The sequence below is a fragment of the Gopherus flavomarginatus genome, chromosome 1 (assembly GCF_025201925.1).
Source record: "Gopherus flavomarginatus isolate rGopFla2 chromosome 1, rGopFla2.mat.asm, whole genome shotgun sequence".
Lineage (NCBI taxonomy): Eukaryota > Metazoa > Chordata > Testudines > Testudinidae > Gopherus > Gopherus flavomarginatus.
This window is the reverse complement of record NC_066617.1, coordinates 347,141,717-347,159,883: the sequence shown is the minus strand read 5'-3', so window position 1 is coordinate 347,159,883 and position 18,167 is coordinate 347,141,717. Positions and strand designations below refer to the sequence as shown.

Here is an 18,167-nt window from a genome sequence, read left to right as displayed (position 1 = left end):
GAGTTGAGAGGCTTGGGGGGAACCTGGGCCCACCCTCTACTCCGGGTTCCAGCCCAGGGCCCTGTGGATTGCAGCTGTCTATAGTGCCTCCTGTAACAGCTGCATGACAGCAACAACTCCCTGGCTACTTCCCCATGGCCTCCTCCAAACACCTTCTTTATCCTCACCACAGGACCTTCCTCCTGGTGTCTGATAACACTTATACTCCTCAGTCCTCCAGCAGCACTCCCTCTCACTCTCAGCTCCTTGCACCTCTTGCTCCCAGCTCCTCACACGCGCACCACAAACTGAAGTGAGCTTCTTTTTAAACCCAGGTGCCCTGATTAGACTGCCTTAATTGATTCTAGCAGCTTCTTGATTGGCTACAGGTGTTCTAATCAGCCTGTCTGCCTTAATTGTTTCCGGAAAGCTCCTGATTGTTCTGGAACCTTCCCTGTTACCTTACCCAGGGAAAGGGGACCTACTTAACCTGGGGCTAATATATCTGCCTTCTATCACTCTCCTGTAGCCATCTGGCCTGACCCTGTCACGATAGTCAATATGCACAACTTTAGATACAAAGATGATACATGTGTACAAATAGGGTAACCATATTTGATAGATTGTAACTTTTCCATTGATACCTTACATGACATACTTTGATTGAGATTTGTTGCATCTGTCTAACAGTGTCAGTATTAATGATATAAATGATTATATTTTGATCATACAGCATCATATAATCCCCCCCTTCTGTTTTTTCCCATCTGTAGAATGAGGATAATAATATTTATCTACCGCACAGAAGTGCTGTGAGGCTTAATAGGATAACATCCCCTTAAAAATCATACTCATGTCTGCACATTTTTTACCTACGGTTTTTACAAGTAATTCCTATGATTACTAGAATTTAAAGAACTCAGAGAAAACAAAATTCTATACTTTGTCCAGTTTGTGGAGTTGAAACACTTTGTATACAATCATTTTTCCGCTGTACAGTCAGTTTCCACTGTTTTTATTTGGGTGGAGAGGGGACTTTCACTCAGCAATAGGGGAGAGAACATGATTTTAAATAACACAGGAAAATATGATTCTAAACTCATAACAGATTGGCAGGGATACAGAGGGGCAGGTGACAGTACCTGAAATTCCTTTTAACTCCTTTTTTAATAGACTAAATTTCGAGTTGATAGTGTCATCTTCAGTCATGAATGTTCATAACACACTTTAAGATCTCCAGATGGGAAGGTACAATAGAAATGCAAAGTACGTAATAAATAATATGTATTGCAGTATGGATCACTTCACCCACCACTAAAATGCAGTCATCTCTAGGGAGGGAGTTGGCAACCATTAAACAGCAACTATCAAGATTTCATAAAAGTTCAGGTCAGAAAGTGAAAAGAAAACCACCTTATCCGTGAAACTACCAAGAAAATTTAAAGTGCAAAGTTCCATGGGATTTTTAATGACCACAACTAATTAGGACCTCAGTCTTATGCAAGGAGCACCTGAGCCACCTCAGTGCTCCCTAATAATGTTTTGGATCATTGGTATATCAGAAAGAATGCCACCTTATGAATCACTGCTATGATTTCCTGTAGCATCTTGGTTTCCATTTTGGTCTCTTGATGTTGACCCAGCTCAGCCCTGCTTAGATTATGAGATTGAAAGAGTGTGACAGGTTAGATCACAGAACCCCCCTTGGGAGCTGCCACCTGATGTGCCAAGACTACCTCTGCTCCTGCTTTCCCTGCCAGCTTGGGACCCCAGGACCCTGTCTTGCTGAGCCAGACACTCCTGTCTGCTCCAACAAAGACCCAGGGTCAGAATTAGTTGGCCCAAAGCTGCAGGTTTACCTGAAAGCAGCTAACAGAAGTGTTCTTGTCTTTAACACTCAGATGCCCAACTCCCAATGGAGTCTAAACCCAAATAAATCTGTTTTACCCTATATAAAGCTTATACAGGGTAAACTCATAAATTATTCACCCTCTCTAACATTGATAGAGAGATATTGCTCCCCCAGCTATTAACAAATATTCTGAGTTAATTAATAAGTAAAAAGTGATTTTATTAAATACAGAAAGTAGAATTAATTGGTTCTAAGTAGTAACAGACAGAACAAAGTAAGTCACCAAGCAAAATAAAATAAAACGTGCAAATCTATGTCTAATCAAACAAATACAGATAATCTCACACTCAGAGATGCTTCAGTAAGTTTTTTCCTCAGACTGGACACCTTCCAGGCCTGGGCACAATTCTTTCCCCTGGTACAGCTCTTGTTCCATCTCAGATGGTAGCCACGAGTTTCTCCATGATGGCTCCTCCCCTCTTTGTTCTGTTCCACCCTTTTATATATCTTTTGCACAAAGCAGGAATCCTTTGTCCCTCTCTGCCCCCCCCCCCTTTCAATGGAAAGACACCAGGTTAAAGATGAATTCCAGTTCAGGTGACATGATCACTGCAAGACTTCATTGCCCACTTGCCAGCACACAGTGTACAGGAAGACTTTCAGGTAAAACACACCCATCTGAGGACAATTGTCCTGGTTAATGGGAGTCATCAAGATTCCAGACCACCATTAATGGCCCACACTTTGCATAATTACAATAGGCCCTCGGAGTTATATTTCATATTTCTAATTTCAGATACAAGAGTGGTACATTTATACAAATAGGATGATCACACTCAGTAGATTATAAGCTTTGTAATGATACCTTACAAGAGACCTTTTGCATGAAGCATATTCCAGTTACATTATATTCACTCATTAGCATATTTTTATAAAACCATATAGACTGCAACGTCACAATGAGATCATAGATCAAGGAGTTGTGATTGCACAATCAAGGTGGTGAACAAAGGCATGTACACATCTCTGGGTTGTGATATCACAACCACTTGATCTTACCTCTTGTGGTTGCCACAATGGAATCAGAAATCCTGCACATAAACACCTAGAGAGAAGCAACCGTGCCATTTGTATAATCTTATACAATGCAGCAACCATGGTGTGTGTGGTTAACGTCCCCATTGTAACACATAATTCAGTGCTGTTAAGACTTGTCACCGTGAGCTACCACGCTTGCATAACCATTGTTCCTATCGAGAGAGTGGATTAAACTAACACTCTAGCATTAGTTTAAAAAAAAAAACTCACATGGCAACTTGTAATGATCCCAAAATGAATGTAATCTGTGCTATAATAATAGCTGTGCAATCTAATACACTCAGCATTTCAGTGAAATGCTATTTAATGTTTGAAAAGTGTTCACTTCTCAGTTAGAATGTCTGAATTAACTGAGGTATGACAAAGCTCCTGGCCACTAATTAAATCAACATCAAAATAAATCTCTTTTCCTTATAGTCCTTGTTAACAATGTAGCAAATAGTAGGATGTGGCAAGGGTTGAAAGTGTCACAAGTTTTAGGGAATGTTCTATTTGAATAGTTTTCTTATTAAGTGTTAGATGCTGGAGATCATGTTCCCATCATATTCTTCGACATTCACATTGGTTCAGTGTCTCTTTTCTATGATCACAAAGGAGCAAGTTGTTGGTCAGGTAGCCTTACTCTGTGTGCATGTAGAGCAGAATTAGGATCTTTATTTTTATTCCAAATCTTTCCCCGCGTTTTAAGGCATCTAAAATCCCTACGTGCTACATCTGTTTTTTTTAAGGATTCATTTATCTCAGTAAGATTAGAAACATATCTTGATGTATTATGTATGTTAACAAAAATAAAACTGCAATGAGTAAGGGAGGTTTGTCATCATTTTAGATCTAATGACATATGTTTATCCCTCTATTATACGTCTCAGAGTGTGTCTACACTACCCGCCAGATCGTCAGGTAGCGATCGATCTATCAGGGATCGATTTATTGCATGTAGTGTAGACGCGATAAATCAATCCCCGATCACTCTCCCGTTGACTGCTGAACTCCAGCTTGGCGAGAGGCAGAAGCAAAGTCGACGGGGGAGCTGCGGCGCACCGCAAGGGAGCAAAGTAAGATATTTTAATTAGATCTAAGATACGTCGACTTCAGTTACACTATTCTCATAGCTGAAGTTGTATATCTTAGATCGAACCCCTGCCCCCCCCACCAGTGTAGACAAGGCCTCTCTCTCCAAAAAATAACCTAATACAGCTTCCTCCCTTCTTCATGTCCCCATAAGCTATCAAAGATTAAACCTTACCAAATGCACAGTCACATGCGAAATCCTTATAGCGTTAAGACATAGACTATTTCATTTCAACTGCTTTTTAGTCAGTTCCCAGGCTAGGTCATTGTGACTGGAGCTTGCAACTGCTTGTGCTCTGTCTGGTAAAGTATTCAAGAAAGGCTTCCAAACATGGAAATCTAAAGTTTCATTTCCCTCTGAGACCATGTCTTTTCATGTGATACTGTAGTAACAGATTAAATACATTTTTCCTCTACTAAAACAAAAAGTGTGGGTGAGCTGGGCTTGGTCCAGCACTGTAATACACTCTTTCTGCTACAAAAGAGCCAGATTGAGACACTTCTTTATACCAGAGGTAGTATCCTGGAGGATAGTCAGATCACTCAGCAGACATGTGTTTGGTTTATAGCTACATCTCCTAGGCAGTGTCTCAGTTCATTCCTTATCTCTTACTAAAACTTTTGAATAATAAAAGTCCATCATAATCAGTCCATTTATAGCTGGCAACCTGTGAGGACTATTTTTTTTTGAATGATAGATTCCCTCCTGTGGTACATTTATTCTTAATCTCTAGTGTTACATGCACTCTTTGTAAAACGTGTATCGAGTTTCCCAGACATCCTCTGTGGGAGAGACTGCTTTTCCCCAATGCAATGAAAGATACAGCTGTATTTGTTGTTGTCTGTTTCACTGTTACAAACACTTTTCCTTGTCCTCTTCTATGATTCTGCTGCCAGGGACCCGGAAGTAATCAATAGCATATTCAGGCTTGAAAGCAAGCCCACAGCAGGGATCTGATTCCTTGGCTGGTGATAAACACATTTTGTGGTATATTTATGGTTACATATTGTCGAAATTATAAATAAGCAAAAACTTGAAGGTGAGGATGGTGATTATTAACCATTTGAATTGAGGTAGCATCTAGAATCAGGATTTGAGGCCCTGTTGTTCTTGGCAGTACACATGCACATATAATGAAAAGAGGACCCTGCCTGTAACCTATGAGGAGAGAGAGCAGGCGAATACAACAATCGGGTGGGGATAGACCAGGGTAACAGTGAGCTGTTACAATCAGTATAATACCCTGCAGTTTCAGTGTACCACTGTTTTGTGGGCATCACTTTGGAGTTGAGTTTTAAGGAGGGACTTGAAAGAGAATAATGTAGTGGCTTTTCAGATTGTTATGGAGAGCTCCTCCCAGGCTTAAGGCAAAGATTGGGGGAAAGCACCAAAGTGTTTGAAGGAAAATTGAACAAGTGGGCCATAAAGCCTGGAGTCCTGGGCAGAGCATAGGCAGGAGGGGATTGTATGGAATTGTAAATTATTTTTTAAATAAATCTGCCATGTAGCCAGTGCCCTTAGATCACCTATCCTTGAAAATATGTTCCAATTTACCTGGCTTTAGATCTGTGTGGCCTTGAATTGATTCTTGGCCCAAATTTCCACTCCTACAAGAGGATTGTTGCTTAAAATGTGATGAACACTTGCGGGACCCATCACTGTTGTGTCTGGATACCAACATACTGACTGATAGTACATCACAGTGCAATATGTGGGGCTGAGAAGGGTACGGGATTTAATGAATGCTTAGTCCGGTAAGAGAACAGGTTTAAACAGAAGGAAAATTATCAGTTTTGTGGCCTTGATGATCGTGAGAAAAAATGCCCAGAATATGTGTCCAGCTCTCTAGTAACACCCACAAAGCTAATGTCTCTATAGCAATTCTAAGTTCCAAAATACTAAGTTATTCCGATTATTGCTGGAAACCTATGTATTGCGAATCTCTTGTTTAAATCATTAATGATCCTCTCTAGGATAGATCATTTTACTTAAGATCAACTTGCTTTCCCATTGAATATTCTTGCTATTTATTTTGGTTGTGGAGGTGACTGTTTAACATTAAATGATGCTTCGCGACTCCTCTGCCCCAGCACGTATATGAGTAACATATCATACAGTTGTGTAAAGCAAATCATATTTCTTTGAGTGCCTGTTGAGTGAACTGACTTGCCTTCAGTAACTGTTAGTCACAGTTGCTTTACTGATTTATTTATTTAATGTTATCTGTAGGTTTTTATCAAAGTATTGGATAACAACGATAATGGCCCAGAATTCTCTCACCCAAGTTACGATGTCACGATTTCGGAGGACATCCTCCCTGACACTGAGATACTGCAGGTCGAAGCTATAGACAGAGACGAGAAACACAAGTTGAGCTACACTGTTCACAGCAGCATTGACTCAGTCAGCATGAGAAAATTCAGAATTGACCCCAGCACAGGGGTACTATACACTGCCGAGAGATTAGACCATGAAGCTCAAGATAAGCACATCCTTAATGTAATGGTAAGAATGGAACATAAGCTTGATACCTAGAACACTGTCATTGCTGTTCAAAATGTATATTTGCTTTAGTTTTTGGATAAGCGAAGAGTTTTCAGTATGGTAAATGGTAATTAATTTAATCTTTTCCTGCACTGCTTTGCATTGATTTTACATTTTTTATTTAAGCTCTGCAAGACTTATTACCGGTACATTTTATGTAATATGACATAATTTGCCATCTTGATGGACAACAAACAAGAAATGTTATAATCTCTTCATGTGTGGCCCTTTCATCTGAGATCATTTTCAGAGTTTTTGAAGAAAATCTAAAAAGTTCTTTGAGAAGTCACTTGCAGAAGAATCGCTTTCTTGCCGTTCACAAAGCTGCAGCCTTTGGAAGCATGGCAGCCTGATATATAGTTTACTTAAATAGGTTTATTTCAGGGTAGATATTCATATACCAAATAGCTTCCAGCTACATTTCCAAACTTTGGAGTAGGCAGAGAAAAAATTAATTATCGGTTTGTATGCTCAATGTGCCTAAATTATAGAGCAGAGCGTACTCTGCTTTGATGTGGAAGTTGCATATTATGAAGTGGAGGTTAATTTTAAAACAAAACAAAGAACTAAATTAGTTTAAACACTGTAACCTACTAATTTTCTTTAGCTATCTAAGAACTCTGCAGAATAAGCCCTTTGAAGCACCACCAAGTGGCCTGTTAGATGCAAGTCTAGCTTTAGGAGGAAACAACTTAGGCACCATCCCACATACTTCTACTTATCTTCAGGCACGCAGAGCCCAAGGAGAAGGCAGGCCTCTGGTGAGTGAGATGTGACAGGAGCTAGGAAAAAGTGCAGACATGACTATAGAGACATCGGGGCATGGAAATCATTGCTGGGACAGTGTGCTTAGCCTCTGTATTATGTGAAGTTTGCTTACTTTATTTAAGAAGAACCAAAATATTCAAGGTTGTCTTACACCTGCTGGTAGGATCTTCACTGTAGCCAGTGCTGAGATTTTGGATGTGAGAGTGAAAGAAGCTACAGGAGTAAATAATAGCTTCAGGTCTGCAAGGTTTTGAGTCCCTCTTGCGAGGTTTGATCAATCCCTATTGATGGCAGTCTAAGTGAAAAGTGCTCAGCACCCCCTAGCATCAGCACTTTTCTTTTTACCATCGGTACCGTGATCTTCAAAAATGTATGTTCATATTTGCTGATACAAAAATCTACATGCCTATATGCAACCTATATGCACAAATCGGGTTTATACATGCAAATGATTAAATAGCCACATAACTGGTAATTGTGTGTGCAATCACATACATTTTTTTTTAAAGAAGGAACAAAGCTACGTAGATATGCCCTGTACATACTGCTGCTTTGTTCTCACTCTGTGGTGTCAGTGAGGGGCATGGCACATAGCAATTTATATTATATTTGTCAGCATTAAAGAACCTTTGGCACAAACTCAAAACTGAACATCAAATGAGACATTACGGCATTATTTTGTATCATTTTAAAAACCTACATCTTCGGTGCGGGGCACTAGGAATAAATTTACAATAAATTAAAATTTAAAATACCCTCCAAGTCTTTTTCTTCTCTTGATTTCTCACTTTATTCCATATCTTCTGTTTGTCTGTCTTTTAGATTTTAAGGCCTTCAGGGTGGAAAAAAGTCTGTATTTTGTGTATTGTACAGCAGTGAGCACGTTGCCAGGGCTCAGATAGTTATTATTACTGCTAATAAAGTTATTTCAAGATGTTTTTCCTGCATTTTTTCTCTAGGTTCGAGATCAGGAGTTTCCCTATAGAAGAAACCTGGCCAGAGTCATCATAAACGTGGAAGATTCCAATGATCACAGTCCCTACTTCACCAGTCCTTTGTATGAAGCCTCGGTGTATGAGTCAGCAGCTATTGGGTCTGCTGTTTTGCAGGTCACTGCTTTGGATAAAGACAAAGGAGAAAATGCGGAGCTTACCTACACTATAGAAGCAGGTTAGAGCACAGGGACAGAAAAGTCTGCAACATGATGCATTCTATAAACCAAAAAGAGTGATTATGCTGGCTTTAATTCAGAGATAGGGTAACACTAAGAAATCTTTACGGATTCTTGATCTAGCTATCCCCTGATGAAAGTGTACAAAAACTACAAATTCTTGTCTGCTGTTTTCAACATTTAAGCTACTGATCAGAGAGAGCTGACTTCATTTTAATTAGATGGCTATGGAGGCTTTTACCTCTAGGTCATTGGTTCAAATTACCCACAAGTCAGTAGTTGATAGTCATTCCATCTGATGTCTACTTTTTTGTTTTACTGGCTTCATTCTAGTGCAGTGGACAGGATGGCTTCATCATAAACTAACACAATGACAGCTGGTGCTAATTGGCATCTTTGTTGACATTTTAATCAGAGGAGCAGGGAGACTGAGGCCACTTTTGCTGGCATAGGGTATGCTATCTCTCCTCCTCCCAACCAAGATTTCTGTGCACGCGAAGGCCCTAATATAGAGGCACCTTATACAGGTATAAAAGTGTTTTGGCTGGTACAGCTTATCTCTCTCACTGAACCAGTATAAGCTATACTAGCAGTAGCACTTTATTGCTCATATAAGCTATCTCTACACTGGGAAGGTTTGCCGGCATAGCTATACTGGCAAAAATGTTAAGTATAACGTAGGCCTGAGTTTCCTTTCTGGCCCTAGAGTTGGTTATTCCAGAATAGAGCTAATAGCAAGACTTTTTGGAAAGTTGCATTGCCTTTGTCCATGCTGTGCTGCTGCTGTGGAAAATTAGTGGATGTGAATCCCAAGGCTGTCAATCCTGTCTTTTTCATGCTTTAATTTCCCTAATGCATCTCTGTGTGTATGCATATATATGTAAGAGGTGAACATTTTATTGCTTTTATAGATTTGAGTTTAGAAACCATTTCCAAAACCGGAAATTAGAATGCATTCAGTAGAGATACTTGCAAAAAGTGAGAAAATTGAAAATCCTATCTCTTAGATTGCTTTTGTGTTGCTGCTGCACTCTGCATTTTAAAATAATGTGAATTTTCCATTTTAATAATAATAATACTTGGCACCTATATCACACTTCTCAATTGTAGATCACAAAGAGGAATCCCATACTCCATGATGGTCCCAATGATTAATTGAGGCACAGACTTCACTTATTAGACCTTGATCTCGCAGACTGATCTATGCAGGCAACACTTATGCTCTCCTAAAGACCCATTCACTTCAATGGAGCCATGCCAATTTACAGCAGCTGAGGATCTCGTCCATTATTCTTAGTACCTTAAACATATTAATAGACAAACACTAAGCATACCTATGAAAACGCGGTTCAGAAAGTTCAACAGCTGAGCCAGTTTCCAAAATATCTAAACAATCCTCTTCATTTCTTATTGAGATATAAGAGTTTTCCAATGGCCACAAAATATTTATTGTTTGTGATATTTGTGTAGCCTTAGCCATTCCAGAAAAACTAAGGCTACATACCCAGCCCTGAGCAACAGTGTTTTCTTGGCTCTTTGACTGTCTCATGTTGTTTAAGTCATAGAATCATAGAATATCAGGGTTGGAAGGGACTTCAGGAGGTCATCTAGTCCAACCCCCCTGCTGAAAGCAGGACCAACACCAACAAAATCATCCCAGCCAGGGCTTTGTCAAGCCTGACCTTAAAAACCTCTAAGGAAGGAGATTCCACCACCTCCCTAGGTAACCCATTCCAGTGCTTCACCACCCTCCTAGTGAAAAAGTTTTTCCTAATACCCAGCATAAACCTCCCTCAGTGCAACTTGAGACCATTGCTTCTTGTTCTGTCATCTGCTGCCACTGAGAACAGTCCAGATCCATCTTCTTTGGAACCCCCTTTCAGGTAGTTGAAAGCAGCTATCAAATCCCTCCTCATTCTTCTCTTCTGCAGACTAAACGATCCCAGTTCCCTCAGCCTCTCCTCATAAGTCATGTGCTCCAGCCCCCTAACCATTTTTGTTGCCCTCTGCTGGACTTTTTCCAATTTTTCCATATTCTTCTTGCAGTGTGGGGCCTAAAACTGGACACAGTACTGCAGATGAGGCCTCACTAATGTCAAATAGAGGGGAATGATCACGTCCCTCGATCTACTGGCAGTGCCCCTACTTATACAAAATGCTATTAGCCTTCTTGGCAACAAGGGCACACTGTCGACTCATATCCAGCTTCTTGTCCACTGTAACCCTTTATCATTTTCTGCAGAACTGCTGCCTACCCATTTGATCCCTAGTCTGTAGCAGTACATGGGATTCTTCCTTCCTAAGTGCAGGACTCTGCACTTGTCCTTGTTGAACCTTATCAGATTTCTTTTGGCCCAGTCCTCTAATTTTTCTAGGTTCCTCTTTATCCTATCTCTACCCTCCAGCGTATCTGCCACTCCTCCCAGTTTAGTGTCATTTGCCAACTTGCTGAGGGTGTAGTCCATGCCATCCTCGAGATCCTTAATGAAGATATTGAACAAAACCGGCCTCAGGACCGACCCTTGGGGCACTCCACTTGATACCAACTGCCAACTAGACATGGAGCCATTAATCACTATCTGTTGAGCCTGACGATCTAGCCACCTTATAGTCCATTCATCCAGCCCATATTTTTTTAACTTGCTGGCAAGAATACTGTGGGAGACCATATCAAAAGCTTTGCTAAAGTCAAGGAATAACACGTCCACTGCTTTCCCCTCATCAATTAGGAACAGGTTTAACTAAACTGAAATAAGCCACTCTCAACCCAAAATAAGAGTGCCTGCACAGCTTTATGCACTATATACCTTAAATTAAACCATGCAACTTTCTCATGGTGACAAATCCTAAGAAACCCCCATTCTTGTTCACCCCGTCTCTACTCTGGAGGTCTTGTAAGAATGACAGGAATTGGAATTTCACTTAAGCAAATAAGAAGATAATGTCATAAGTTGTTCTAAACAGAAAACAGTTAAATACAGACCTGAAAAGCAGCCAAGCTGAACAATCTAAGTAATCATATATATTATTTATGCATGTGGTCAGAATTCAGGTTTATTATTTATATCATGATATCCTCTGGAGGCCCCAGCGTAGATCAGGAACATTGCGCTAGGAAGGGTTCAGATGCACAGAAGGAGTCCCTGCCCTGTGTGATGGGGTTGCGTGTGATGGTGGGGGGCAGGGCTCAGCAGCCCTAGGGCTCACTTCCTGTTTGTTTTATGTTCCTAAAACCTCATGCTTCAGGGTTCCTGCCAGCCACCTTCAGGGGTCAGAAAGGGATTCCCATGTATTCTGGGTTGTTTTTTTTTAATCTCTTTCCTCTGGTGCATTAAGGACAACCAAGGCTGGAGATGGGACACTGGGCAGGGAAGGCCATGGCTCTGAGATGGCGCTGACCTCTTTCTCTCTCAGGTGCTTGGCTAGCTGGTTCTTGCTCACATGCTCAGTGATCACCATATGTGGGGTTGGGAAGGAATTTTCTCTCAGGTCAGAAGAGCAGTGACTTTGTGGGATTTTTCGCCTTCTTCTGCAGCATGTGGGTACAAGTCTCTTGCCAGGATTATCTGGGTGTCTCACTTAATCATTTCCCTGCTATTCCAAGGGTCTTGGTCATCTTCCTTCCTATTCTCTGTTTGTGGCACATAATAGTCTGCTCTCCCATGGGCTGTAATACTTTGGTTTAATTTTGGTTGTTGGGTTTAGTGTGCAGGTGCTGGATGGTGTTGGTGTTCCTGTCATACACAGGAAATCAGACAGGATGATCTAGTGGTCCCTTCTGGTGGCAAAGTGGGAATAGAAGCTAGGTTTCCTGATTCCCAATCCTGTACTCTATCCATTGCTTCATACTGCCTCTCTACTGTATTCTGCCTCCCCCTGTCCTTCCTGTGAACGTCTTCCTGTAAGGTCAGCCAGTGTCAAGAGTGCGAGCAGCTCCAGCAGAGTATCAGACAACTTACTGTCTGGGGGAGGAGCTGGTCTCAAGCTCTATGGACAGACAGCTGTGGCTGGTTTTGTCCGATTTGATTTCATCTTCCTTGCCACAACATATGACTCTATGCATGATTAATTAGGCAGTGCTCCCATCAGCCATACAAATACATGTGGCACAGCATTATGTTCAGATGTAGTGTGTTAGGGAAATACAGTCCTGCACAGAGTACATCACCATTCTACGGGTGGCCTTTTCTTTGAAAGAAATAGATGCAATAAGTTTGATTTATTGTGGCCCTCAGGAAAGGCAATAGATTAATAACCCTGGAAGAATTAAACCTTGGTCATCACAGAATGAGCACAGCCTGGGCAGCTGCATTTCAAGTTCACCCACACTGCCACACCAATATGCCTCAACTCTTTCCTAAGGGATCACCCCAGGGAGAGAGGGCACCCAGGTCTCTGTCTCTGTGCCTGTTCCATCCTTGGCCAGTCTGCTATGTCTTCCAATATGAGAGCCAAAGACATGGTGTTTTAGAACAGTCTAAATAGTCAAAACAAACTAAGGATGGGTGAGGAAACGGAGGAGAAGTGACTTGCCCAGTGTAAGTAGCGGGAGTGGCAACAGAACCCAGGGGTCTCTGTTCCACTAGCACTGGGGCAGAGGCCAGCAGATCACTTTGTTCAAGGTCACCAGACCTGAGCATCTACCTGAAGCAGATTCCAACCGGCAACCTAGTGATAAAATACTCCTCATTCCATAACCCAAGCCATCTACTGCCCTCTGTGCTGCTACTCTATGATTCACTCACTGGGATATAGTTTTACATCCCCTATTGTGTGTGTGTGTGTCTGTGTTCGATGGGAGTGAGGGCATGGGATTGGTTTATTGCTTTTTTTAAAGAGGTAGACAGCAAGCCAGTTAAGAATTGCACATGTCCTACTATTTTTATTTGCCCATCTGTCCCACAGCCCACTAGTTCGTCTTGTCCACCTTTGATGTCTCATCTGTGAGACTGTGAGCTCTTTGGAGAAGAGACTGTTATTTACTGTATCCTTGTACCACACCTAGCACAATGGGACCTCAACCTGGTTGGCCTCTAGGTGGCACCACAATACACATGATAAATAATATAGTGCTGTAAGACTATGGCTACAATGCATTTGTAATATAGTACATAATGGAGATGGAACATAAGATGATTAGAAATGATGTTTAGGTTATTAGATGGCCATTTTTAGGCTGTATGTTTTCCTCCTTTCTACATAGTATATCACAGAATCATAGAGCCATAGGGTTAGGAGGGACCGCAAGCGTCATCTAGTCTAGCCCCCTGTCAAGATGCAGAATTTGTTGTGTCTAAACCATCCAAGACAGATGGTTATCTAGCCTCCCTTTGAAAACCTCCAGTGAAAGAGATTCCATCACTTCCCTAGGCAGACTGTTCCGTTGTCCTACTGTTCTTACAGTTAGGAAGTTTTTCCTGAGATTTAATCTCAATCTGCTATGCTGTAGTTTGAACCCTTTGCCTCTTGGTCTGCCCTCTGTGGCAAAAGAGAACAGTTTTTCTTTATCTTTTTTGTGGCAACCTGTTGTGGAGCCAATACACCCCTTCACTCTTTGGGGCATGGGGAAGGGCATGATAGCCCCACAGCTGAGTCCCAATGACCACCCTGAGCCTCACGGCCTAGTGGCCAGAGTCAATATGGCTGCCCTCACTTGCAGGGCCATGTGGCCTAGTGGCCCAAGTCAATATGGCTGCCCTCTTAGTCAAGGCTGTGTGACCGAGCAGCCAGTTGAGAAATGGGCCGCCATCTAGGGGTGGCTGGCAGCCGGGGTAGAGGGATCCAGACCATCCCTGCTCCACCAGGTGCCAGCCCATGGCCTTGATAGCAGCAAATGGATTCACCACTAGATTAGTGAGGATCCATCCGAAATGTGCTGCCTTTGTCCCGGTTCCACAACCGGACCAATCTTTAGTTCCCCTGGGTTACTTCCTACCCTGTTTTCCAGTGTTGCTGTCCACAAGTCTCCTGGACCTCTGGGCTCATCAGCTTGCGAAGCTCCCAATGACTTGGGCTTCCGTGGGCAGCCCGGTATTGGCCTGGGTCTCGGCACTCTTGGCTTCCACAATCGGGGGCTCCAGCAGCTCCCAGGAGGGAGCCTGCAATGAGCATTCTCTCTCCGCAGCCCCAACTGAGCTGGCCTTTTATGCTGAGGCTCCAGATGGAGCATGCCCAGCAGTGGCAAAGGGATGTGGCTTCCTCCACCCAGCATGTGGAGTTAACTTCTCCTTCTCTAGTGTGGGGTAAGTACATCCTGTCACACAGCCTTTCACGTATTTGAAGACCACTATCATGTTCCCCCTTAGTCTTCTCTTTTCAGGGGTGAAAGTGAAATTGAACTCTTACCGGTACGGGGGCCTCGGGTGGAAGGGCCGGGGCTGGGGGGTCAGCATCCCCCAGCCAGCCCATCTGCGCTGCCTGGCCTGTGCTGCCCCAGGGCTCCAGTGACGATTTAAAAGGGCCCGAAGCTTTTAAATCACCGTCCCCAGGGAAGCTGCTCCTTTTGCACACCCTGTTAGTGGCCCGGGGGAGGGGGCAAAAGGGGCAACAACGTTAAGTTTTAAGCAGGGTCCTTTGCCGCAGCAGCACTATAATGTCGCTGCTCCTTTTGCGCGCCCCAGTTGGTGGTGGCAGCGCTTTAAAGTCAGCTGTACGAGCCAGTACCAGCAGCCACTTTTTACTGGTACACCATACCTGCCCACACCGCCTTACTTTCACTCCTGCCTCTTTTCTAAACTGGACATACACAGTTCCTTCAGCCTTTGCTCATAAGGCTTGCATTCCATCCTTTTGATCATCTTCGTCTCTCACCTCTGGATCCTTTCCAGTTTCTCTACATCAGGGGTAGGCAACCTATGGCATGCGTGCTGAAGGTGGCACGCAAGCTGATCTTCAGCAGCACCCACACTGCCCAGGTCCTGGCCACCAGCATTTTAATTTAATGTTAAAAGAAGCTTCTTAACCATCTTAAAAACCTTATTTACTTTACATACAACAATAGGTTAGTTATATATTATAGTCTTAGAGAAAGAGACCTTCTAAAAATGTTAAAATGTATTAGTGGCATGCGAAACCTTAAATTTGAGTGAATAAATGAAGACTTGGCACACCACTTCTGAAAGGTTGCCAACCCTGCTCTACATCCTTTCTATACATCAGTGACCAAAACTGGACACAGTACTCCATCTGAGGCCTAACCAGTGCCGAGTAAAGCGATGCTATCACCTCCTGTGACTTGCATGCTATGCCTCTGTTAATGCAACCCAAAATTGCATTTGCCCTTTTTGCAACAGCATCATGTTGTTGACTCATGTTGAGGTTGTGAGCCACTACAACTCCCAGATCCTTCTCAGCTATGCTGCTGCCAAGCCAGTTATCCCCTATTCTGTCTTTGTGCGTTTGGTTTTTCTTCTCTAAGTGTAGCCCTTGCATTTGTCCTTGTTGAATTTCATCTTGTCTGTAGCCCAGTTCTCCAATTTATCTAGATCCCTTTGAATTTTAGTACTATCCTCCAAAGTGTTTGCATATAGGTTTGTCTTCTATAACTGCCTGTTGTTTCTGTTTCATCGTGAGCTGTGTCTGCTGTTCCAGGCTTTAAGCCTCCATTTACTATAAAATTGAACTCCTGTGGTTTCATTATGCACAAATGCTCCAATCCTGGATGTATCAAAATTGAGGCTTCAGTTGCTATAATTTCTATAATCTGTAAATTGGGTGCAGTGAGGATGCTGATTTTAACAGCTGGGCTCAGATCATACACAGCTTCTTCATTCACAGGAAGTACTTTGAATGATGAAAGCAGTAGTCTCATAGCTTAATAAGAAATTTCGAAAGGAGAAAAACACCTTCCTCCCCATCCTTACATGCATAAGTTTATGACTGTAACTAATTCCTATTAGCTAATAGTACCAAAATAAAACTACTCTGCCATATGCAGTGTTTGTCAGTGCCAGCAATGTGCTCATCCTTGTGGGAATCCGCACCCCGGGCTTCTCAGTGAACAGCACAAAGTTTGGTTTAGCTAGCATAACCCTGGGCCTCTGTAGCTCATACGGGTGTGCGTATAGCTGACATGTGGGAGCCACTATCATATGATTTCTGCTGTTTGGACTAGCCTCTGTGCCTCAGAACCTGCAGCAAATACGGACAGTTTTAGCAGTCAGGTCCAGCTTTCAGAGAATCTGTATTTATTTACTTCTTAGGTCACCACATAGTTTGTTCTCCAGCTGGAATTTTCACACATGCTGCCCTCTGCACAACAGCTGTAGCAGTTGCCACTAAAAGATCACTGTTTACTAATGGTTACCACTCAGTGGTGTATGAGAAATGTTCTTACAGGGGTCATGGACCCTTGACTCTAGCAAAAAGATCCCAGGAATAGTCTCCATGATGAGCTACCATGATATCAAGAATGGTTTGACAATAAAGATTCAGAATTAGTACAGGTCAATATAGGCTGTTTGGCTTTGGAATCAAAATGAGAAAAAGGAGCTAAGAGCTTGTGTGTGTGTGTGTATATATACACACACACACACCGTGAACCGCATTTTAAGCACTTACTTAAGATGCCACACAAAAAAATGTTGCCTAATAGAGGTGACACGTAGTAACAGTTCATTAATGGCTATTAGCCAGGATGGGTAAGGAATGGTGTCCTTAGCCTCTGTTTGTCAGAGGGTGGAGGCAGATGGCAAGAGAGAGATAAGTTGATCATTACCTGTTATGTTCACTCCCTCTGGGGAATCTGGCATTGGCTAATGTCGGCAGACAGGATACTGGGCTGGATGGATCTTTGGTCTGACCCAGTATAGCCATTCTTATGTTCTTATGTTCTTAACAGTTAAAAACTTGGACAGACCCTGAAGTTTTGCATCTGTCTCCCGAAGAACAGTCAGAGAGTATATCATGTTAGTTTAAAAAAAAAAAAAAACCTGTGATCCAAACACATTATTTTCTTCTTTATATAGTCAGTGACCTCTCTATCTGCACTGATCTCAAAACATTTTCTACAAAATCTTATTAATCTAGATTTCTCTTCCCTCAGAAATCAAATAGTAAACCTCTCTGACACAAGATACTTTAATCTATTTTATATGGTATAGTTCCTTGTAATTTTTCTAAATTATATTCTAACACTTTGTAGTCAGTTCTTTGTAGCCTTGAGCTACAGTAATCCTCTCTATAGTTGCTTAATAGCCTGTTTATTTCAGGGCATGAATTGTTATTCCTTTATCAAGCTATTGGCTTATTAGCCTTTGATCCCCTTTTTGTGTCTCAGGTATGCAACTATTTGATAGTCTAATTCCATAATGTGGGGGGTGCACTTTCCCACATTTTACTTTTGCATAATATATGTTGCCCAAATTTTCAGACTTGGGATCTTAATTTAGCTCTTAATTTCATGTGTAGGCACCTAAATAGAAGTTTCAGAGTGGGTTTCAGAGATATTGAGTGCCTGCACTAACCATTAAGATCATTTAAAATATTTAAAGATAGAGAAAAAGACTTTGTTTTAATCAATATGAAACAAATGTATAAATCAAGATTTTCAAAAAGGGGCTTTTAGGGCCATATTTACACACCTGAATATGTGGTCTGGTTTTCAGAAGTCAGTTGAAGTTGCTGAATGTTCAGCACTTGTGAAAATCAAGCCACTTATCTGGATGGCTAAATAGGGATTTAGG

The 18,167-nt window shown here is 42.0% G+C and overlaps 1 protein-coding gene across 9 annotated transcripts in view; it reads left to right on the top strand.

The window, feature by feature from the left end:
• FAT3 (FAT atypical cadherin 3) overlaps nucleotides 1-18,167 on the top strand; it is a 607,093-nt gene that overhangs the window by 479,478 nt on the left and 109,448 nt on the right. For 8 of the 9 annotated variants that reach the window (XM_050940215.1, XM_050940199.1, XM_050940224.1 and 5 more), the window contains 2 exons: nucleotides 6,231-6,506; nucleotides 8,273-8,483. The exons of the other annotated variant lie outside the window; for it this stretch is intronic. In XM_050940215.1, coding sequence (XP_050796172.1) covers nucleotides 6,231-6,506; nucleotides 8,273-8,483 — 487 coding nt within the window. The remainder of the gene's footprint in view (nucleotides 1-6,230; nucleotides 6,507-8,272; nucleotides 8,484-18,167) is intronic. 9 annotated transcript variants of the gene reach the window in all.